The sequence below is a fragment of the Diabrotica undecimpunctata genome, chromosome 8 (genome assembly GCF_040954645.1).
Source record: "Diabrotica undecimpunctata isolate CICGRU chromosome 8, icDiaUnde3, whole genome shotgun sequence".
In the NCBI taxonomy this organism is placed as follows: domain Eukaryota; kingdom Metazoa; phylum Arthropoda; class Insecta; order Coleoptera; family Chrysomelidae; genus Diabrotica; species Diabrotica undecimpunctata.
This window is the reverse complement of record NC_092810.1, coordinates 8,482,473-8,508,547: the sequence shown is the minus strand read 5'-3', so window position 1 is coordinate 8,508,547 and position 26,075 is coordinate 8,482,473. Positions and strand designations below refer to the sequence as shown.

Here is a 26,075-nt window from a genome sequence, read left to right as displayed (position 1 = left end):
GTGTTTTGGGATTTTTTATAAATATGTACAGTAACCTAAATAATGAATTTATTCCATTTGGCTTTTACACACTGTATAAAACATTAATGTGTATTTATGAATAAAGAATCACACAATATTTTAAGAAACAAAGAAATTACAAACCAATTACAAAACGGTATTCCATATATGGCGCACTTCCTCTAGATTTTTAACCCCTGGAAAATCAAGGTAATCAAATTTTCAAAATGCAATAAATGAAATAAAAAAGAAGTAGAAAAACGTTTATCGTAACATTAGCCATTTTATATTTTTTTATAAAAACGACGTAAGTGTGGCTTACATGTTTTGGTTTATTTCCTATATAAAAAATGATGATATTGTCCAACGATCCAGCGGATCTACTGTAACTTGGTTTTTGTTATTTCTATATTATATTAAGTTTCGAATATTTAGCTTAAAATTTGAGAAGGCAAATATTATCATTAGTAAGTAGATGTATAAATATTAGTAACTGTGATTTGTTTGAGCAATGTTAACTGTCTATTAGAGCTTACCCTGTGATCCTTAGGCCTGGTTTCCTGCCGTCTTGGAGTGCCGCCTTCAGTGTCTGGATAAATGAGATTTCTAACCGCTCCGACAAACCGGGGTTCGAAAATTACACTTGGTAGCGCGAGTAACGTTAACTTCGTATTGTACCACGTCGGCATACCTCCCACGAACACGTCCGAATTAGTAGTAAACCGCCCGAAGTTGAACTCTTTTCCTCGCGAGGTCCTCATTTGGGATACCCCATCTACAGTTAGTATTGTCCTATCTTCATGTCTCTGAACATGGACTTTATGCCAGTGACCATCGTTTAGGTCTCTACCTACAGTTATGATCTGAGCACCACCTCCCAAGTTGTACCTCAGGCGCAACGCTCCCTCTACTAGCTTGATTTCGAAGAAGTCATAAGTACCTCCATCGTCAGTGTAAAGTAGCAAGCCATTTGGTTGATCTGTCTTAAATTCGAACTCTAAGCTGCCGTTGGTGCCGCCACCCCATTTTCTGAACTGAGAAAATGAGTTGGCCGAGCCGTCTAGTAGAAAACCGTCCGCTAAACATAAATAAAATACGATGAGTAGAGTTGGATAATACATATTTGAGCTTATAACAGACTACGAACTGTAAAACTTTGGATCTGAAATTTTAGCCAACGCAACACTTATCACTAAATAACGCATGACGAAAACAGTTGGTAGAAGAACTCGATATGTTTCTTTGGAAAAACCAGGGGTGTGAGTGCACTTAAGTGATTGTAAGAACAAGCTGAAAAAGAAAAAAGAAATTAGAGATTTTAAATTTACAGATAAACGTTAAAGAACAATTTATTAGTTTTAAAAAAATTTTGTTCAAGAATCCTTTATAAAAGGTCTGTTCCTACAAACAATCAAATTAGTCAAAAAGCGTTGGCAAATAGTTGGTCAGTGAGAGAACATTATTACAGTTATCAGTGCTATCCCATATGATCAAGAAGTTTCTCAGCTACAACCGTGCTCTGATTTATACGATAGATTTGTACAAATCGTAAAACAAATATCACGAAAATATATTCTTAGAGGTTTTTTTTTATTTAAAGAAACAAAGTCGCATCCACCCAAAAGTTATTAGCGACATTCCTGTAACATTTGTAATAATATTAAATTTAACATTTGTAACAATCAATCATTGTAACAATTAATTACAATTTGTGAACAATTGAGCATTTGTAACAATTAATTAAGTTAAATTTTGTGTAACATATTTATACATTTTAAGTAACCTAATAAATTGTTCGGAACTAAACTTTTGTTGAGGAGTGCTCTCAGGTTATTTGGCAAATTGTAAGACTGTCTTTGATTTACATATTTGGGACAGTCTATCAAGAAGTGCTTTATACTGTCTACTGTATTGCATGTTTCGCATTTTGGAGGTTCACTATTTGAGAAGAGATAGGCATGAGTATACCTACAGTGTCCAAGTCGTAGACGTGTAATGATAGTTTGGCATCTTCTACTTCTGGCTGTGGACTTCCATGAACAAATATCACTTTTGATGGTTCTGAGTTTCGAACTAGAGTCATTTCACTCCCGATTCCACGCACTTAACACTTTATTTTTGAAATAAACTTTTAGATCGCCTGCGATACTTCGACACTCTGTTTCTGATGCGTCACTGGTGATAGCGTTACGCGCACTAGTATCTGCTTCTTCATTCCCTTCTATGCCTATATGAGATGGTATCCATAGGAAGTGGACTCTTCTGAAATTTTCTTAAAATTTCATTAATTCGGCCCTGATAATTTTCTCAATGGGGTGTTTAGGGTATACATTTTGCATAGCTTTGACTGCGCTGAGAGAGTCAGAAAGGACTAGACAACAAGGGATGTTTTTAATATTTACTTGCTTGATGGCTTTGAGCAAACCGAATAGTTCTGCAGTATAGATGCTGGAATTTAGAGGAAGTTTAAATTGAAAAGTGTCATTTGGGGTTACCACTGCTACTTCAACGCCAAGTTCACCTTTGGATGCATCTGTATAAATTTTAATCCACTTATTGTATTGTTGATCTAGGATTGAATTTAGTTTAACTTTAAAAATAATAGGACTAGTTTCAAGTTTATTATATATACTTAACGCTGTAATGACATTGATCTGTTCGATAGTCCAAGGTAAATAGTTATTGGTATTCGTTTGAAATACTGTTGGGAATTGAATGTTTAGTCTGGAGCTATATAATCAGATTCTCTCATAATAAGGTTTGGGGGCACGGGGCTTATTATTGTAATAATTAATATATTTGTTATTAAAAGTATCACAGGAGAGGGGTTTTTTATATTAGAGGCTATAGATGTAGCATGCGCTAGAGCTAAGTATATTCTTCGGTAATTTAGAGGTGGTTCGCTGGCTTCGCTCAGTATGCTTTCAGAAGGAGTTGTCCGGAAGGCTCCCAGTGCAATTCTGATACTAGCGTTGTGTATGCTGTCAAGTTTTTTAAGTAGTGTTTTTGAAGCAGATGCATATGCAATTGATCCATAATCTAATTTAGATCTAATTAGTGTTTTATATATTCTCAACAGAGTTTCCTGATCTGATCCCCAGTTTCGGTTTGCCAATGTTTTTATTAGATTCAGTCTTTTATGACATGTTAAAATTGTTTGTTTTATATGTTCTTACCAAGTAAGTTGTTGATCAAACCACATACCTAAGAAATTTGCCGTTGGTTTAAATGGGAACATAGTGTTGTATAATTTTAATGTAGGGTGCATTGATGAAACCTTTTTGGAGAAGAGTGTACCTGATGTTTTTGTTACTGAAAATTTAAATCCGGTCGTTAGAGACCATTGTTCTAATTGGTTTAGAAAACACTGCAAAACGTTTGTTATTGATTGGGTGTTATTTCCTTTGATATAGACAACAAGATCATCTGCAATTCCTAAAGGTTGCCGAACGCCAAATGGGCGAAATAGTTGTTTACCCTTGATTTTTTATAGATGAAATAGGAAAATCAAACTTACACTTTTTAGTTCAGAAAAGTAACACTGTTACACTGCACCTTTGTTTAAATTTCAGATATAAACAAAATTCTATATTTGAAACAAAAAAATTCCTTAATTTTTCCAAACTACTAAGCTAATGTTAAATATTAATTATCGCTAATTGCTGAAATGTTTTCTGTTCGGAGGTTTGAACGAGCATTGGTTGTGGTTTTACTAAATGTCAGAATAAATCTTAAACAATTTAATTTCACTCAATGTGTAAATTTGTAAAGTATTTTTATGCATACCAGTGCAGGGTGTCCTAATCTGAGGGCGACTCTTTATTCAAAAACTAATATAAAAATATTTTTGAAGTTATACTTCTATACGCGCGCTCCGCGTTGGAAATTTGTATGGGAGTGAATCTGTGAAATCATTACATATGTAAGATAATGAGTAAGAGAGAGACAGAAGATATATTATTATTCTTTTTTCTATTATTCTTCTCTTACATAATTATATTAGTCTTTTGTATTTCAAAATAATAATCTCAATAAATCAGTGTATGACCCAGAACTGTCAATTTTGAAATGCGTTTGTGTCATGTCCTCGGTAGTATAGTAGTCAGTATCCCCGTCTGTCACGCGAGAGACCGGGGTTCGATTCCCAGTCGGGGAGGACTTTTTTATTAATATTATTACATGGTAAATTAAACATACCTATGCGTAAGTAGAAAAGTTATGTATATTATTGTCATTTTTAAATACTTATGAATATTGCATTTTAATTTGTATTGTATTATTATATTGAATTGCAGTTGTAGTGTATTTTATGTTTATATTAATAACAAAATAAACAATGAATTTTACTGCAGAGTATGTGTAAAAAAATTGCATTCAACTCCTTTCATACATATATGAAAATAAAAATATACATTTTCATCAAAATATTGATTCAATCCTTCATTTCTTTCTGATATGTCTTACCTATAGAATTACATATGTAATGATTGTACAGATTGACTCCCAAATAAATTTGTAACGGCGAATGCGTGTATAGAAGTGTAAGCTCTACCGGCAGTCCCACTGGACTGCCACACCCGTTTTTTTTTAATTTTAGCTTTCTATAATACTAATAGTTATTAAAACACGATAAACACACTTTTATAATACAAAAATTAAAGAAAAAAAATCATTTGGACGCTTATGGTTTGTCAAACTTATTACGAGAAAAGAAAATTACCCAACGAACAAAGAGCATTATGTATTCTTAACCGACAAAACCATATGTACGTGTTACTTGCGTCATTAACCAGTCTTTTGCCTTTTTCCGCTCATTCAATTTTATTTTTCATTGATCGATTACGTATTGTAACAAAGTTACTTGTATTTTATATTTTGTCGAAAACGCGATCGCTTCGAAAGACTATCAAAAAGCAATAGAGTTAGCCATGTTCTGCGAGCTAAATTCTTCACGGAATACAAAATACGACCTTAATATTTAGGGAATTCGATACTTATTTCGATAATGGCCATCGGGAAATATTTTTCAAGTTATTTTCCTGGTTTTTACTCAATATAAGATAGCAGGTTATTGAAAAAACAGGCATTCTTGAGAAAATTTAACGTTTATCGAAACACTGCTAATTTTCTAAATTAAAATCTTTAGGTCCTTGGCGCGATACAGAGAAGGAAAGATAGATTTTATTATGAACTTTTTTAATTATAAAAAAACTTAAAACAAAAAGATTAGCAACAGGAATGATCAAAATTCTAAAAATTTATTTGATTAATTCTAACAGACTACAGTGTCCTCTTATTATATCTAAAACGTATTGCCTAAGAACAACTAAATCTGCAAAATTACTCGTACGGGGTAGATAACAGTCAAAAGGGTTATTTACCCTTATAAACTTTTTCAAATGAAACCTAAAAACTTTTTTGTGTATAGGTTAAAGAAACTTTTCCTCAACAGATACTTAAACCTTTTTCTCGTTGCAGCACGTATATTCGTTCACTGAAATTTACTTTGTTCGTACTGGTCCATCTCGATTTGATCGACTAATTTTTGATAATCTAGATTGGGTTCCATTGTGTCCAGATGAGTGACTATTTGCTTTTTCCTGGTCCATTATTGTTCAATGAGAATCTAGGGAATATTGGTTACTCCCTTGATTAACAAATCATTAAAAAATGACGGCTAGTAGTTAACAGTCATCATAACGACGGAATTAAAAAGGTTGAAAAAGAACAAACTTGTGGACATTTTAGTTAATTTTAAGTTACCAGTGACAGTGATATACTTAGTGATAAAGCTACGTCTAAACTTAATAGACAGTGATAAAGAAGACAAATTTCATGACACAAGTGAAAATTTATCTTGTGCTTGTGGAAGGCTTGGGAAAGATTATGACGCTATTAATAAAGAACTTAAAATCCTAAGTAGACTTTCTTATCAACTTGAAAAAAGAACTCAAGAACAAGAAGACTTTAATATTATTGTTAAAACTACAAAATTCTATTTCAATTTTGCAACATGTATCGCCATCTACCAGTAAAATATCAGATTCTATTAAAACATCAACAACTAATACAAATTCTAGAAAAAGTAAATATAAAATAAACGAGCAAAAACTTGTGTTGGCTAGTGAACCTGAACAAAAACCTACTAAATAAAATATTGGTTCAAATATAAAACCGGTAGGAGATTCCGAAAGGAATTCCACGACACAAAATAAAATAAATAAATACAACAAACTGATTTTCGGTAGTAAAATTTCTTCTTATTTTAATACCTTCGCTCGACGGGGACATCTGCACGTTTCACGTGTCAGTGCCGTAATGAATTTAAATGTTTTGAAGGATTTTTTAAAAGAAACGGCGCCTGAAATATATTTTGATTGTGAGGAATGGAATAGAACTGATACGCAATCATCTTATAAAGTGTCCTTCCCTTTAGAAAGTCTAGACAATGTATACAACCCATCTATATGGTCCAGTAGATCTGTCGTAAGAAGATTTAAATTCATTAAAAATTTTCGGGAAAGGACGCAGACAATTCATAACTTTGACTACAGCTACAGTCGGTTCACAATTTGTTGATAGCTCACTACAAGTTTAACCCCAATTAAAAAACTGAAATACAGAGAGGATAGGTAATACGATATAATAGTAAAAACCAACCTAAAACTGACGGTTTAAGACGTTTTCGACTAACCCACCTTATATCTGAAGGAATACAATACCTTATAATCCTATTACGGGGGTACATGAATGGTTAGAGATGGACGACCAGTGTCGTAGAGTATATGATTGAAACATTTATTTGAACTAAATAAATATATTTTTTAAATTGTACTTATGTAAATTGTATTTTTTAATAAAACTTATTTATTTTATTCAAAAATAAAAAGTTTCTTGCCATTTGTAGAAGATACATTTATTTAATTAAGGAAAATGGCGCCAAATGTCGCCTGGCAAAATTTCCAATGGGTTTTAAATGTATCCATTATTTTCGAATCCGGAGAAAACTAATAAATATTTTTGAAAAATTTAAACGCAGAATGAAAGATTACATTATTACTCAGGGCAGAAAGTCCCTGAAAACTTCTAAAATGTTTATTTTAATATCTTATGTAACAGGGGTGAAAATAAAAAAGAAAATATAGTATAATTTTTAATTGAAAATATTGCATGCAAAAGAAACTTTTTATTTATTCTAAAAAATATTTCATTCTGCCTTTAAATTTTTCAAAAATGCTGCTTAGTTTTCTCAGGATTTGAAAAAAAAAATGGATACATTTAAAACACATTGAACATTTTGACAGGCGACATTTTGCGCCTTTCCCCTTTAATACCTTACGATTACAACTATTATTACTTACCTTATATAATTACGATTAGAAAACTATTCAAATTCAAAATAAATAGGATCAACTTCGGAATCCGAGTCATCTTTAGGGTTAATAATTAGCGGTTGTGTCTCTATGTTATCAAGATGTTATGTTATCAAGATCCCACATTTTTTGTTCTTCTTCTATTACATGCCTTACTGCATCTTTCCAGTTTTGTTCTGTAATATGTTGTAAAGACTCGTATAACAATTCACGTACAGCTTGTATTTTATATAACGTATTTTTTCTAGCCACATAACTTTTCATTTGTGCCCAAATGAGTTCAATTGGATTTATTTCGCAGTGGTAGGGTGGAAGTCTAAGGACTGTAATGTTTCGCCTTTCCGCCATTTTGTCAACTACGTATTCCTTGAACTTAGATTTGTGTTGCCGGGCAATTTTTAGAAGTTCTGCTTTTACCATTCCATCTTCGTAAGGCAGATACTTATTCCGCAGCCAGTCAAGAATATCCTGTTTCTTCCACGCAGTCGTTGGAAGTCTTTCTGCTAGTCGTGAATGATAAGGTGCATTATCTAATACCGCAGCCAGTCAAGAATATCCTGTTTCTTCCACGCAGTCGTTGGAAGTCTTTCTGCTAGTCGTGAATGATAAGGTGCATTATCTTATACCGCAGCCAGTCAAGAATATCCTGTTTCTTCCACGCAGTCGTTGGAAGTCTTTCTGCTAGTCGTGAATGATAAGGTGCATTATCTAATACTATAATTGAATTTGGTGGTATGTGTTCAATCATCTGCTCAAAATACTCTTCGAAAACATCAGCTGTCATCTCCTCGTGATAGTCTTTTGTGCTTTTGGACTGAAATTCCAACAAACCATGCTTAACAAATCCTTTTTCACTGCCAATGTGAGAAATTATTAATCTACTGCTTTTACCAGAAGGTGAGGAGATACCAGTAGACCAAACTTCCATAAAGGCTTGCCTGGAGCTTAATATACTTTTATCTGACCAAATTTTGTTTAGAGTATGACCTGAGTTTACCCACGTTTCATCCTGGTAGAAGATGGGCCTTCCTTCAGCCCGGAATTTTCGTATGGATCTTAGATAATTTCTTCTCCAACATATTATCTCCTCCCGGTCAATCAAACGTGATTTTCGGTCTGATTTCTCCCACCGGAAATTTAGTTCTTTTAAAACTTGCTACAATTTAGTTCGTCCGATATGAGGCAAATCCGGGTCGTCTCTAACTTCTTGTAAAATTTTGTTTAGGTTTGGTATTTCTTTTTTGAAAAAAAAATCCATGAATTTTCCTTCGAATACCATTTTTGGCAAATTCATCAATTTCAATAGGCTTTTTCCCTCTCTTTAAGTGTTCGTTTGTGCTTGGGTTAGCTATACCGTGTTTTTTTCTTTCTGATAGGAACCTATATATATATATATATATATATATATATATATATATATATATATATATATATATTTTTTTTTTAGTGGATTTTCTTGGGCTTAGGTTCATAAAAAAATTTGATTTGGTACTAAGGCATTTTCATATATTTATTCGACGTTTCGGCAGGAAATCCATGCCTTTTTCAAGAAGTAATATTGACAAGCATGTAAAAATTTGTTACTAAAAAGTAGACGTCACAATTAAAATAATATTAAAAACATAGGACATACCCACTAAGTCACTACATGTAAAAAAAAAAATTTTTTTTTTTCATTTTTTTTTTTTTTTTTTACATGTAGTGACTTAGTGGGTATGTCCTATGTTTTTAATATTATTTTAATTGTGACGTCTACTTTTTAGTAACAAATTTTTACATGCTTGTCAATATTACTTCTTGAAAAAGGCATGGATTTCCTGCCGAAACGTCGAATAAATATATGAAAATGCCTTAGTACCAAATCAAATTTTTTTATGAACCTAAGCCCAAGAAAATCCACTAAAAAAATATATATTAAGGTTCAAGAACTAAACTCAAACTATATATATATATATATATATATATATATATATATATATATATATATATATATATATATATATATATATATATATATATATATAGTTGACTCTCCTACGCCAGTTATGTTGGCACAACTTTCGACTATGTTGCGAACAGTGTTTGTGGGATTCTGAGAAACCAGAGCATCGTGAATATTCAGGACAATAGTATTCTCTCTTGGTGAATAGACAGACTTACTGACTGTACGCAAGAGTACCGGTGTAAAACTTGATGATGTTGATGATGAAGCCATTACAAACAATCCAACAAAACGAGCACGAGCGAAAGGTACGTATATGTTCGTAGGTATATGGAATAAAAAATCACTCACGCACTGCATATAATTCGCAAAAGAAATATTCGAGACGCTAATTACTGCCGTAGACGCGGACACACCGACGAGTCGTAAATTACATGCGATCAAAAACGTACTAAACAAAAAAATTGTTTTCGTTCGTAATAACTTCACCCTTTTAAGTTAAGTTTCGAATATAAACTGAACAAACGAGGCACGTGGCCAAAGCATACCCATTATATTATTAAAAATCTGGGGAATTCCATCCAAATTATCTTGCAACGAATAGGACCTTCGGATATGAATTCCAGGTTTTCTAGTAAAGTGATTAAACGCGAAGATTAGTATTGAAATATCCAAAGAGATAAGGTATTCTTATTTACAAAATTGTTAATGGTTAAATTCTTATTTTTATTAATATATTATAATTACATAACATTAGCCGTGAAAGTTTTAATTGTTTTTTTGCTAAATATATTAGTATTAAAATATTATTAATATTATATATATATATATATATATATATATATATATATATATATATACAGTATTAAAAAATATTATATTATTATTTAATGAATAAACACCTCAGGAACGCCTATGGTTTACGACCGTTTTATGAGTTTGAGGCACATTTCGTGCGCTCAACAATTTATGAACGGATAATACAGACGTGCCTTCAGCAGAGATACGGGAAGAAAACTCCTTTGTAATCAAATATATTGGCACTTTACAAAACTGTAGTGGAAATGCAGCAGTCCGCACAACGTTCCTGTAGCTATGCAGGACAGGTGCGAATAAGGTCCAACCAAATAAGTACCCGCAGATCAACTAAGGGCATGACATAGAGCAGCAGCTATGTCATTATTGCACTAAGGCTGTATGATCCATACAGGACTAGTGTAAATTACTTACAGGCAGCAACTACATCTTAGTTCAACCGGCTGTGAAACTGCGATCAGGCAGGCAACGGGAAACCACCCTTCTTCCCTCTCTTTTCCCAGAGAGCTTTATGAAATGACGACTAAGCCAGAAAATTCTGTGCTTTGCAATCCAGCTAGCAACCGGCGCCACATCGATTCCGGCCCAATTGGTATGAGATGGGCAACCGGACAGATGATTGTGGATGACCAGGTAATATCTGCGAAATGGGATACTGGAAGATCAAAATTAACATTACGTAAAAAACACCGCATCGTAACGTGGAATGTTAGGGGACTGCTACAGCCAGGTAAATTGTATATATTAGAAAATGAAATAATCAAGGAGAAGATAGATATCTGTGGAATATCTGAGACACACTGTGGAGGCCAAGGACATTGGGAGGCCACTCACTACAAAGTTTTTATGTTAGGAGCTAACAAATCAGGACAAAATGGCGTAGCAATATTAATTCAAAAACGTTGGGCAAAATATGTACACGAATACCTTCCAGTAAATGATCGAATAATCAAAATAACTCTAAACGATAAACCAGCCAAAATACATATTATACAGGGATATATGCTAACCTCCGAAGCAGCAGAAGATACAGTAGAAGAAACATACTACCTGATACATGAAACCATCTCCAACATTTCCAAAAAAGAACCAATAATGATAATAGAGATTAAAATGCAAAATGGGAAAAACTAAAATAGATAACCATTTGAAAGGAACGAAAGGTGAGCATGTCTTAGGTGAGTGAAATAATCGAGGTGAACGGCTCCTTCAATTTGCCATCGATATGGATCTTAGTATAGTAAACACAATGTTTAAACATCCGCGGATATTATCAATCTTCGCTTGGAGGACGATACAAAAATCAAATAGATTATTTTCTTGTCACTAAACAATGGAGGAGCTTGATAATCAACGTGAAGACAAAATCAGCTGCAGACTGTAGTTCTGACCACAAAATGTTACAAGCAGAATTTCACATTAAGTTACACAGTAAAACAATCACAAATAAAAGACAAAAATTATTTCCAAAACACCCAGAAAATTTTAGAGAAGCATTAGCAGAAGCTGACATACTAATGACTATCTGAGACCCTGACAAAATGTAGGAATACACTAAGAAATGGATCAGTGAAGCCATCAACAATACTAATCCCAAAGACAAAACAGCTAGGAAAAAACATTGGATGACTGAAAAGACTCTCAATCCTGTAGAAGAAAAACGAAAACTTAGAAACGGCACATCAATATCTAAACAAAAATAAATAGAGATATGAACCATAAATACAACTATAAAACACTTGTACAGAAGGTACAAAAATATTTATATTAAAAACATATAATAATACTATATATTAATAATAGTGGAAATACCGTAACAAACCCAGACGGTATCGCAGAGGTGTGGAAACAATATTGCGAAATACTATTCTCTGACAACGACCCAGACAATAATACAGAAAAAAGAAGTTATGAAAAAGAACCTCAAATATTAAAATCAGAAATTGAGGCGGCAATTAAAAAGCTAAAATTCAGAAAAGCAGAAGGAGAAGATGGAATAACTGCTAAAACACTTAAAGAAATGGGAAAATTAGTCACGAAAGTAATGCTTAGAATTTGCAATGAGATCTGGAATACCAGAAAGTGGCCAAATAACTGGGGTAAATTCACTTTTATTTCCATATTTAAAAAAGGTTTACCGATAGATTGCAGTAATTACCGTAAAGTAGCATTGATATCACACGCCAGCAAAGAACTTCTAACCATCATCAATGAAAGACTCAAATCAATTTTCTTACCACAAATTCCCCAAGAACAATGCGGATTCGTCTCAGGTAGAGGAACAAGAGAACATAAAATATTCTTAATATTCGTCAAATTATCGATAAATCTCGAGAGTTTAACATAGAAATATATTTATGCTTTGTTGACTACTTTGTTGACTTTGTCCAAGGACTTTGATGTCGTAAAATGGGATAAAATGTGGCATATACTTAGAGAAATGGGTACGCCAGAACATCTAATCTAAAATCTAATCATTTAAACATCTAATCATTTATTTATTACAAAAACTATATGTAAATAATGTAAAAGTTAATAATCTGGTTTCGAAAAATTTCAAATTAAAATCTGGAGTTCGACAGGGATGCATAATATCCCCTATTCTATTCAATATATATATATATATATATATATATATATATATATATATATATATATATATATATATATATATATATATATATATGTTATTGTGATATTTAAAGTCTTGGTGCGCCAAGCAATAATTAGCTAATTAATTTTTTGATTAATTAATTAAAATTATTTAAATGATATGATTATGACTCTATCACAATTCTTAATTCTTTTATCTCAGGGTTAAATTCGTGCTTCAATATCTATGCTATTACATGTGAAAGGTAAGGTCCAAAGAATGCCGGAATAATAAAAAACACATATGATCTAACACTATATATTGAAATAAAAATAATGAAATAATTCACACTCAAAAGTTTTCAATAAACAAATCTCATATAATGATTCTCAAAATTTTGTTCTACGTACGTGAACAATCAAAATTAATGGTACAAACAATATTAATTGAAATCTCAAAATCCCAAACTATTTTAACTCGCCTAATCAAAATATCTATATCCTTTCTAAATTAAGTGTAAAAATTGTGTTATCAATAAAAGAAAAAAACTGCAGAAAACAAAAATATCTCTCTCTGATGATGAGTGGTCCAAATCCTTGTTCCTTGTAGACTATATTATCTCCTCTCAACCGCTCCCTATGTAATCAGCAATCTTACAACAGATTGTTGCAAGTATATCGTCCTTAATGATCTCCTTCAACAGCACAAATCATTCAAATTATGATAGCCTTTCTCCTCTCGATAAACTGAATCTCTCGTTGGCCCGAGTGAAAAATTACTCTTGGAATATCTTCTCTTTACGATAAACTGAATCTCTCGTTGGCCTGAACAGTGACTCTTGGAATATAAGTAAGAAAATATGACTTACAATATTTTGTTGCTTCAGCTTCTGTCAGATACACTAACTCCACAAAAACTCACTAACATTCAACACTACTGCTTGCTACATTTCGGGAACCGCCAGAGAACAATCACTGTTCGTCTTACAGACTTGGAAAACCAACTGATTATCTTTTCTCTCTCCTAAATCTAGCTAAACTTTCATTCCTACATACCTATCCCACCTTTTTCAATCTCCGCCAATCAAAACTCGTCACAATTCCCCCATTTTTTCATTTCGATAACAAACAAATTTTTACCTATAATTATAAAATTTCCTAAAACTTATTTACAAATAATATTTTTCTATAATTCTTAAAAACTAACAAAAACCTCTTTCTATAATCCCTTCTATTGTCTTTAATCACTGCATTAATGTATTTTGAAAAACCCCGTTCAATTGTCTGTGGCTTTCACTTAAACTTATGCGGGTCACTCAAGTATAACAAAGAAATAATTTATGCAAAGCTTACATTTTGTTTAGTACAGGAAATCCAAGAATTTAATAACTTTCCTTCTTCGAAATGTTTGTTGTTTATTATCCTACTTATCTGAAATATTTTAATGTTTTTGAACTTTGAAATATTTTAATCAACCCATTATTTTTCTCGATTTTACATATCATAACAATATATATATATATATATATATATATATATATATATATATATATATATATATATATATATATATATATATATATATATATATATATATATATATATATATATATATATATTAATACAAATTTATTAATAGGTTATGGAAATTTAACGCGCGCTGTATATAAATACAAATATCAATGATAATTATAATGTACTAGTAATTCAATTAATTGCTGCTATTTGTAGAATAGTATTATCTGGATTGAATATCAATACTGAAGTACATTTAATCTTCTTTATGGCCAAAATAATAATCTGGTAATATAATCACCAAAGCAAAGAGAAGGCTGTTATTCAATACAATATTGATTGGTGGCGTGCTACTACAAAATGGAAGTTGTTTTTACCACATTATAATATGACATGTTTAAAATATATAAAATATAAAAAATATATATAATAAACTTTACAAATATAACGCGTCACTTTGTAAACTTACATTCATGAATAAAACTAAAATTATATTATACTCGATTTGGAAATGAATGATAGGACAGTTTTATGGCAAGACGGTCTTTATACCCTCCTCCTCTATCCTTTATCCTTCGTAAGGATGTGGTGACCTTATGGTAGTTGACGAATGGATGCTATCCATTCTTCTCTCTTCTGGGCGCGGTGTGCTGCCTCAGACAGAGAGTAACCGGTAGCGCACTTTATTTGGTCTGACCATCTTCCTCGGGTTCTTTTACCATATATCTTGCCTTCAACCACCAACCTCTCCATGCCTTTCATTCGTCTGGTAATGTGTCCAAAGTACCTCAATATATTTTGGTTGATGATTGTGGTAAGCCTAGTATTGATGTCGAGCTCTGTCAATATTGAGACATTCGTGCGATGTACTGTCCAGAGTATGCGCATCATTTTACGATATACCCACATTTCAAAGGCCATTATACGTCGTGAGTCGGACTTTTTAATGGTCCAAGTTTCTGACGCATAGGTAACGACAGAAAAGATAAGCGTCCGTACTAGGCGCAGTTTCGTGTTCCTGGTTATGTCCGTATCTTTTCAGATTTTAGTAAGTTTGACCGTTACTGATCTAACCATTGTAAGGCATCTACTTCTTTTTCTTCTGCGCATCCACCATTTTTTGTGATAACAGAACCTAAGTAAATGAAACGGCTTACCACTTCAAACCCCGCTACGTTTCATATTTCCAGCTGGTTATATCTAATTCGATTGATGGTCTTTATACACGCCTGCTTAAAACAGAAAAAATATAAATAACTAATAGATTTGACCGTTACTTGATGTAAGTTTATTAATTTTATCTCTGATGCATATACGTTTTATTCTTTTCTGTTAATTTCCGCTATTTCTTGAATGTGGTTTCCTGTTTTTGCGGTACGTTGTAGTATAACTCTTCTTTTTTCCACTAATTCTAAGGTTACCTCTTACATCTAATGTTTCTTCTTTTGGATTTTACGCGGCCTGCACTTTTTTCCGCTACAAATATCCAGCTTTTTATTCAATTCCACGTTTTATTTATGTCTTTTAATATTTGTAGTTTTTATTTCTTTATCAGTTTCATTTGGAATATCTACCCTTACAAAATGGAATAAACAATGGTAAGAAATTATCAAATACTACAAATTAATGCTTTTTTTTATTTAAAAGCACTTATTCCACATCAACCACGTGGAGTTATTAGTGGGATGACAAACACTTCTTTTTCGTCTTCTTTCTTCTTGTGTGTAGGCTTTAAAGCCTGCTTCTTCTTCAATATTAGCCTCCTAAATTGTTTAAATTATCGCACCATTTTTTTCTTGGTCTGCCAATACTTCTTCGTCCATTTGGTGACTTATTGTGTACTATTCGTACTATCCTATTCTGTTATTCTATTAATGTGTTCGTTCCACTCCTGTTTCCGTTTTGTCACCCATCTATTTATGTCTTTTATACTGCATGCTCTTCTTATGTTTTCGCTTCTTTCCCTATCCAATAGACTTTTTCCTGATATTCGTCGGAGTATTTTCATCTCTGTTGTTTCTAGTTGTCGTCTCGTTTTAAATGTGTTAGGTCTTGTCTCCGCCGTGTATGTTAATATAAGTCTAATTGCTGCTTTATAGATTTTTGTTTTTGTGTCTTGTCTTAGGTGTTTGTTCTTCCAGATTGTGTCATTAAGAGTTCCCGCCGCATTGCTTGCTTTTAAGCTTTGTTGTCATACTTCTTCTTCAACATCTCCGTAACTAGTTATATCTATTTCCAGATATCTAAACCTCTCTTCCTGCTTTATTATTTTCCCATCAATTTCAATTTTACACCGTAGAGGGTATTAAGATGTCATAGATTTGGTTTATTTGGTTTACTACTTGTATTATTTCGTCCATTCTTATAATAAAGAGAAGTGGGCTTAACGAGTCACCCTGTCTGACTCAACTTTGTACTGGTATATACCATGTAGTCTAAATAAGGAGTTAGACATTATGAAGAGCATAAAAAGAAGAAAACTAGAGTATTTGGGTCACATAACCAGAGGAGAAAAATATGAGCTGCTGAAAATTATTATGCAAGAAAGGATCCAAGGAAGAAGAAGCATAGGAAGAAGACGCATATCCTGGCTGAGGAACCTTAGAGAATAGTTTAACTGTAGTTTACTACAACTTTTCAGAGCAGCAGCCAACAAAGTGACCATAGCCGTTATGATATCCAACCTCCGATAGGAGATTGGATAGAAGAAGAAGAAGACACTATGTAAGTTTTCTATTTATTTCTTCCTGTATTCGATTATGGAAGTAGATACTTTTGATGGTTTATATAATATTGATTGGTATGTTTTTTTTATACAGTAGGTGTAAGACGTCTTCAACTTGGATGCAATCGAAAGCCTTTGTCAGGTCTATAAAACATAGATATACTGGTTTATTGTACTCGATGGCCATTTCTGTGATTTGTCTTAGTAGAAATACGGTGTCTACGCAGGATCTTCCAGATCTGAATCCTTGTTGTTCATGTGATAAAGTTGTTAGTTTATTGATTTTGTTCGTTAAAACTTTTGTGGTAAGACTAACAGAATAGTTTTAATATGATTATGTACATTAAATATTAAAATACAATTTTATATCTCTTAAAGAATTAACTACATTTAAATTTTTATCTGTTAGGATGGATTTAAGGTCGTCTGAAATCACATGCATTCTTCTTTGATTGTGGAAACATGGGCAGTCAAGCAGAATGAGTTTCACAGTCAATGAAGCGGAGCAGTTGTTGCAAATTGGTGGTGGATCTTTACTGATTTAAGATTTTATTTGTGACAGCAGTATAATCAATTCTTAAACGGTTTATAATTACTTGATCTCGTCTACTTGTGGGGTTATTCAAAGAGCTGTTCACCTTTGGGCATATTGGGTTTAATTTGGTTGCTGAATTTTTCCAGTAATTTTGCCAAATGTTATTGCAATGAACTTTAATTAGATGTTTCATGTCACTATAAGGATATTTTGTAATTTATGTAGTATATTCTAAGTTGATACGGCTTGTAGTTACTCGTTGATCTGCCTTTTCATTTCCCCCGATTCCAGTGTGCCATGGTACCCAAATGAAAGCTGTGTCCTTTCCCATGAAATGAAGTATTTTTAATTCATTTTTTATTGCTTGTATAATGGGATTTGTTGTATAAATTTGCTTTAATTTCAATAACGTATTAAGTGAATCTGTAATGATGACGCATTTCATCGTGCTCCTCATTTTGAAAAAAGTTAAGGCTTTTAATATAGCTGTGGTCTCGTCTGTAAGTATACTACAAGTTGTAGGTAAGTGTATGCTGTGGGAGTTTTCTTCATCAGAATAGTAAGTAGTTTAGAGTAGTAAGATGTTTAATTATCGAGAAGTTTGTATTTGATTTGAGCTACTTTCATGTTACGTTAATGCTCAGTAGGCGTGTTGTCCATGGAGGAGAGATTGCATTTGTATATAGCAGTAGATTAAGTTGATCCATGTTAAATTTTTTTAAATTTATGACTTTTATTCTTTCTCTTAGAGGCATACAGTTTGTAGTCTTTTTAAAAGGGAGGATGCAGGGTGGAAAATTTGAAAAAAAAGGGGATGTTGTTTTTGAACTGAAATTTTGGCAATGAAGTTAAGTGATAATTGTTATCGCCTTCTATTTAGAGGTAGCTCTTTAGCTAGAACTTGTAGACTTATAATGGGACTAGTTCTAAATGTACCAAGTGCCCATCCCAAAGCTGTATATTTAATACTGTTAAGCTTTTTAAGAGCATAGGTGCAAAATTTCGGGCCAAAGCTTTTTAAATGCATTTATTTTTCTTCCGAATCCTGAGAAAACTAATAAATATTTTTGAAAAATTTAAACGCAAAATGGAAAATTACATTATTATCGAGCGCCGAAAGTCCCTGAAAACTTTTGTAATTTAGTAAGTCAGCAAGTTGGTCAGTTGAATACCGAGATCTGTTTTTATTAAAAATTTTGTATTGTGTTTTTCCTGTAGAGAAATTAAACCCAGTTTTTAACGTCCAATTTTCAAGCCTTGTTAAAAATTTTGTAAAATTTTAGTTGCCGATTCTATAATGTTTGATTTAGTATAAACGACGATGTCGTCTACATAAATGCTGGCTTTAATAGGTGCTCTAATTTCATGAATAACACTATTCATAGCAATTAAGAATAATGTTGGACTTATTATGGATCATTGAAGGACTCCATTATCTAATGTTTCTGTTGAACTTTTAAGCCCATTTATCCTTATTTCTATTGATCGGTTATTTAAAAAAATGTTACAAGATTTTATTATACTACAGGTAAGCGAGATGGGGCGGTAAGAACTGGGCTTGTCTTTAGGTTTATTTGGCTTGATGATGGGAATTATTACTGCCTGGGGCCAAAGATCAGGAAATTTATGTTTTAGAAAACAAATATTAAATAAATCTAGTAAAACTAGTTTAGCTGTAAATGGTAAGTCTTTTATAAATATTGGCGGTATGTCATCTGGTCCAGCCGAGTTGTTTTTTTAAATCAGAAATAGCAAATTCCAATTCTTGAAGAGTTATGGCGATGTTTAAAGAATCATTGATATAGTTTATAATGATAATAGAATTCTATAGTTTCCTTGTGCTTTAACATTTCCTGAGGTATATTATTATTGCTAGAATCAGTTACGGGGCTGTGCCAAGCCCAGTAACATCAAAGTAATCCAGATATTCCAGAATAAAGTACTGAGGAACATCGTAGATGCGCCTTGGTACGTTAGGTACAACGACCTTCACCGGGATCTCAAGATGGAAGACGTCAATCAGATAATCAAGAAATTTGCAGGGAGCCATGAACAACGACTCCATCATCATGTAAACGTCGAGGCTATCCAGCTCCTCGACAATACGAACCTAGAAAGAAGGCTCAAAAGAACAAAGCCTTTTGAACTGGTATAATGAGTGAGTGAAAAGCAGAGTAAAGTGTTGTGCGAGTATGCATGCTAAATTTAATGCTAATTATTAGAAATAATAGGAAAGATACTAGTAAGTAGACACCTAATTTTAAGATTTCATTAGTAATTTAAGTTAGAAACAAATTGATAATTGGTCTTACTGACCAGATTTTAATGTAAGTACACTTCTGTGTCTTTAGTAAAAAAAATAAGTATATTCACAAGAGAATCCTGTAATAATTTCACGTTCTTTGTATATTTGTATAATAGTTTGATAGTGTGATAAATATGATAAAAAAAGAAAAAAAATGTGCTAAAAAGGACACAAAAATCTAAAGCACTGTCGTACTTAATCAACTAATTAAGTAGATAAATACAATTTATTTTTAAAATGTATTTTCTTGTAAGTAAATAATATAAAGTATTTAATCGAATTATAAAATTTAAAGACTAATGTATAAGAAATTGCAAGGTCTTTCAAACTTTATCTTATTTGACACACTTTGCCAATAAAAAATTAAAGAGATTCTTGCCCTGGGTTAGGGTGGGGTATTATAATCGAAAATATAGGAAAACTATATCCCACTTTAATCCAAAATCGAGGTGCCTATGGTTTTTCAAAAACGTTGTCGCAGTTCGTGATAATGCCTGTTTCGTTTTTATCCGACCACCCTGTATAATTATGGGCTTATATATGTGATACTAGCAATTACAAACTCGTTAAAAAAATCAATGAGCAAATAGCGGCTTTATTATTTAGAATATGAACTAAATAGGGACGTGTATATATCCATACAAAACCAAAATAAAACAATTTCCTTTTAATCAATCATCTTTTCATTTAAAATCCATTAGGACTTTGCTCATATCGACTTTCAAAATTCTATTCACTACAATAAATTTTCCGGCATCAGAGGCGGAGCATTCAAAAAGGGTCTAGAAAAAAATGTGTGTCCAGTAAAAATCACACAGTGCAAGTATAAAATTATTTATAAAAAAATAATATTTCGTTTCCTATATATTTTAATAAGCCTGGGGTGCAAAACTAATCGGACACTCACATAAAACTGGCGTTTAAAAGAGTTTAAGATGTTTCCAATTGAGTATTTAATATTAAACCAACTTTAAAAGTCAAATCTATTACAACTCAATAATGTTACACAGAAAAACAATAAAAACGGGTGTGGCAGTCCAGTGGGACTGCCGGTAGAAGTTATACTTCTATACACGCGTTCGCCGTTAAAAATTTATATAGGAGTCAATCTGCACAATCATTACATATGTAATGCTATAGGTAAGAAAGAGCAGAAAGAGAAAAAGAACTAGTTATATAGGTATATGGTGCATCGTTTGCTGTATATAAACATTTGACCTGTAATAGGAGTGTAGTAAATGAAGTATTGTATCAATATTTTAATGAAAATATATATTTTTATTTTTATATATGTATAAAAGGAGTTGAATGCAAAAAAAAATTTTACCCATACTCTGCAGTAAAATTCATTGTTTATTTTGTTATTAATATAAAAATTACATTACAATAAATACACTGCAACATAATTCAATATAATAATACAATATAAATTAAAATGTAATATTCATAAGTATTTAAAACTGCCAATATACATAACTTACTTTACGAAGATAAAAATAAAAACCCAACAACTCGGATTGATGTAAATTTTCATTTTATTTTAAAATTTATGTTTTTTGCGTATATTACATATATTTAATAAGATTAACGTGAGATTTTTAAATATTTCAAAAATAAAAAAGGAAATTCATATTTGGGATTCGAACTCACAACCACCAGCGTATGAACCAAACACGTAAAGGATTTGCCAATTAGACATGACACTAACTGATTTCAAAATTGACAGTTCTCAGTAAAACAGTAATTATTTTGAAATACAAAAGCCTACAATAATTATAAACGTTTAATTTTAAATAATACAAAACATATCACATAAATTATAATATTAATTCATATTATATTATATATAATATATATATATATATATATATATATATATATATATATTATATTATATATAATAATATATATATATATATATATATATATATATATACAATATTATATATATAATATTAAATATATATACAAAAGGAACATTTTTATTCTCGAGAGAGGAAGAGAGAGAAAATATATCTTCTGTCTCTCTCTTACTCATTATCTTACATATGTAATGGTTTCACAGATTCACTCTCATGCAAATTTCCAACGCCGACCGTGCGTATAGAAGTATAACTTCAAACTTAGTGAAATAACAGGCACTAATATTAAGAAAAAATCAAACATACTGCTGGATAAAAACGGCAAGAAAATTATAGACGTCGGTGAAAGGCTTCAAAGATGGCAGGAATATATTCAAGAGCTATTTAAAGATGAACGGACTGAGATAGTACCAAAGCAGGAAAAGTTCGACAACGGCCCAGACATAACACAAGATGAGATATTAGAGGCGATAAAACGAACAAAGAACAACAAGGCAACAGGTCCTGATGAAATACCTGTAGACATAATACGGTTAATAGAAGAACAGCAAATTGAAATATTGGTCGACTTATTCAATACAATATACAGTACAGGAATCATTCTCAGAGATTGGCTGATGTCAACATTCATAACACTACCAAAAAAACCAAATGCAAAAGAATGCCAAGACCACCGGATAATAAGTTTAATGAGTCATACGCTCAAAATATTTAAAAAAATTACATGTCACAACAAATACACAACAAACTTGAGCAGGACATAAGTGACACATAATTTGGATTTAGAAATGCACTGGGAACGAGGGAAGCCCTGTTCGCTGTGAATTTACTTGTGCAAAGGTGCATGGATGTTAATCAGCCAGTATATATGTGTTTCTTGGATTACAACAAAGCCTTCGATAAGGTCAGACATAACCGTCTTATCGAATTACTTGAAAAGAAAAACCTAGATATGAGAGACATCAGGATCATTAACTCTATCTATTATAATCAGACCGCTGTGGTAAAAGAGAACAACGTCTTTTCAAATCAAATACAGATTGAGAGGGGCGTCAGGCAGGATTTTGCTCTGTCTCCTACTTTGTTCAATTTTTATTCAGAGGAAATAATCCAGGAAGCACTGGAAGAACTAGCTATGGAAATAAAAGTAAATGGCCGACCAATCAATAATATACGGTTTGCCGACGACACTATTTTATTAGCGGTATGTCTTGAGGATTTACAAAAAATGGTTGAAAGAGTGGCAGAAGTCAGTGAAGAAAACCTTTACTGTCCCTAAACACAATGGAGACACAATTTATGGTAATTACAAAAGCCCAACAGCGTCAAGAAAACATAACAATATATGGAGAACAAATTAAAAAAGTTGAAAAATATAAATATCTGGGTACAATAATTAACGAAAATAATGAGTACACAGCAGAGATTAAGGCAAGAATAGAACAGGCAAGAAACTCTTTCAACAAACTGAAAAAAGTACTTGCAGCAGGGACATTTCAATTTCTTTAAAGATAAGACTTCTGATATGCTACGTGTTCTCCGTATTATTTTATAGGTTGGAGGCTTGGACATTGAAGAAAGATGTTTCGGACAGATTATAAGCCTTCGAGTTATGGGCCTACAGAAGGATATTAAGAATAAGTTGGGTGGATCGAGTCACGAATGTCGAGGTGTTGAGAAGAATGGGAAAAGATAAAGAGGTTTTAAATACAATTAAAGTTAGAAAATCAGCAATATCTGAGACCTGTCATGAGGGGCGAGCGTTATAACTTTCTGCAATTAATAATGCAAGGAAGAATACAGGGTAGAAGGAGTCGCCGAAGAAGACGCATCTCCTGGTTAAACAATTTAAGAGCTTGGTTTAATTGCACTTCTGCTGACCTCTTTAGAGCAGCGGTATTGAAACTGCGAATTGCCATGATGATTGCCAACCTTCTTAGAGGAGTTGGCACATGAAAAAGAAGAATAGAGTAAATATAGCCAAAGATAATTTACATTAAAAATGGTCTAAACAATACAAATATTTCTATTTGACAAAATGCACAAGTTACACATTGCCAAAACCCGATATTCGAAACCCGATATTTGGATAACATATTTTTAATTGTAGCAGGTATATACAGCAGTCAGGCAACCTTAGAAAAAATCTAAGAAGTATAAATGTTTACGGTCCCCACAATATTATAAATCTTTTAGCACTAATTGATCAACATGTTTTAGATTTTGGTTTTGTGTTTTTATATTGATTATATGATATTCAATCTGTACTCGGAGCACATTTTTTAAGAGGCTCTAAAAGATATTGATGAAGGCATCTCAATAAATGGAGTCAAGCTCAATAACCTGCGATATGCAGATGATACAATAGTGTTTTCCAATACCATAGAAGGACTGTAAATCGTAATGAACAAGATAACGAAAACAAAAAGAACATATGGACTGGATAAAAACACTAGCAAAACCAAGCTAATGACCATCAGCAAAGAAAACATAACTGGAGCATTTCTGTATGTGAACCAAATGAGAATTGAACGTGTCTCACAGTACAATTACTTGGGAACTATAATCAGTGAGTCGTGGGACAATACCCAAGAGATTAAATGTCGCATCGAAAAGGCAAAAAGTGCATTCTTGACTATTAGCTCTGTGTTCAAGAGCCATGACCTCATCCTAGAAACAAAAATAAGGCTCCCTAAATGTTACGTATTCTCAGTGCTTTTGTACGGAGTAGAAACGTGGAAATTGAAGGCGAAAACTCTATCAAAACTTCAGGCTTTTGAGCTATGGTTATACAGAAGGATCCTAAAGATACCATGGACAGACAAAGTTACCAATGAAGAAGTACTGCGAAGGATGAACACAACGCGGATTTGGTCAACATCGCAAAGGGCCGTAAGCTGCACTACTTGGGACATATAATGAGAAATTAAACCAGATATGAGCTACTCCAATGCATTTTGCAAGGTAAAATTGAAGGAAAAAGGGCCGTAGAACGAAGAAGAATATCCTGGCTTAGAGCATGGTATAGAAAGACCTCAACAAAGCTATTCCGTATAGCAACCAACAAAGTCATCATAGCCAGAATGATCGCCAATGCTCGAAACGGACAGGTACCCCAAGAAGAGGTTTTTATATTTCAGTCTAAAATTAAATTGTAGAATAACTAGATTAGGCTTGTAACCTTAAATGTCTTTCCTTTTGTTTATATACCTATCCTACCGAGGTCTACTCAGTACTTACTTAAAAAAATTACCATTGTCCCAATAACAAAATGGTTATTATGATTAATTTCCACCAAAAAAATTGTTGAAACAAATGTTTGTTCTAATCATAACAAATAGGTCTATTAGGCTGAGATAACCTAAAAGCAAAAGCTAGAGCTTTAGAACGAGGGCTATATAGACTCATCCTAAAGCCAAAAAGAACTAGTCACATAAATAAGATGATAACTAGGAGAATATAAGGTATAAGTATCTTTTAGAGGCATCAAAAGGTTTTTTTGGTTATAATATTTTTAAGTAAGAAATAGGAATATGGAATCACTGAGAAATCTACATTATTATACTTACTACTAAAGGTCTACTACACTTATATTATAGATTGTGTTTACTATTAATACAACATACATGTCCCACATTTTAATCCTATTGAAATGTAGTTTTTAATCATAGCATAATAAAAAATTGACAATTATTACTTAAGAGTCTTTGAATTTTCAAAATCTGAAATTTACTGATCCAAAACAACCAGAATATTTTAAAAATTGTCTTGGTAAATAATAAATATACTAAAGTTATATATTTTTACATAATCTTCTTTCCAATTTGACAGCCAGTCTACCGCCAACCTAGTCACTATCACGAAAACAACCACTTCGATCGCTGCGATACCTGTTCCCGTCATCTACTCCTAATTTACAGCACAGTATTCAATTGCAAGGCTTACCGTAAGCACTAGTAGCATCCAATCACCATAGACACCATGAAATTGTCACAAATTAGCACTAACAAACGAAAGCAAGCAGTCTGTACACAGTGTGTTTCGCGGTCTGTACACAATTATGTGTTTTGCAGGAACAACTACAGAGCAATTTTTCTGCACTGCCGTTGCGCCGAGAGTTGGACGAGGCGCAGGACGACATGCGTCGGGGCGGTTTTCGTCGGTGGTTGTTCGGAGACGTTGGGGAAGCTTTTCGTAGGATTAGTGGTGGCGGTATTTAATAAAAAAATCAAGAACACAGTGTTGATATGTGTGCTATTAGGTCAATGATGAAATACGATTATACGATTCCAATGCAACGTGAATGAGATCAAAGAGATTGATATGCACAATTACGAGGATTTGTCTTAGATGTAGTTTGTAATATATAAGCGTATAAACTATAAATAAAATTTACGGCTATAATCAAAG

At 32.4% G+C, this 26,075-nt stretch overlaps 1 protein-coding gene across 1 annotated transcript; it reads right to left on the bottom strand.

Moving 5' to 3' along the window:
* Positions 1-464: 464 nt before the first annotated feature.
* On the bottom strand, positions 465-25,700 carry LOC140448693 (neurexin 1-like). Its single transcript, XM_072541802.1, has 2 exons — positions 25,611-25,700; positions 465-1,290 (listed from the first exon to the last, which is right to left on the bottom strand). The coding sequence occupies exon 2, from the start codon at positions 1,119-1,121 to the stop codon at positions 465-467; it is 657 nt and encodes a 218-aa protein (XP_072397903.1). The 5' UTR covers positions 1,122-1,290; positions 25,611-25,700.
* Between the last annotated feature and the right edge of the window lie 375 nt (positions 25,701-26,075).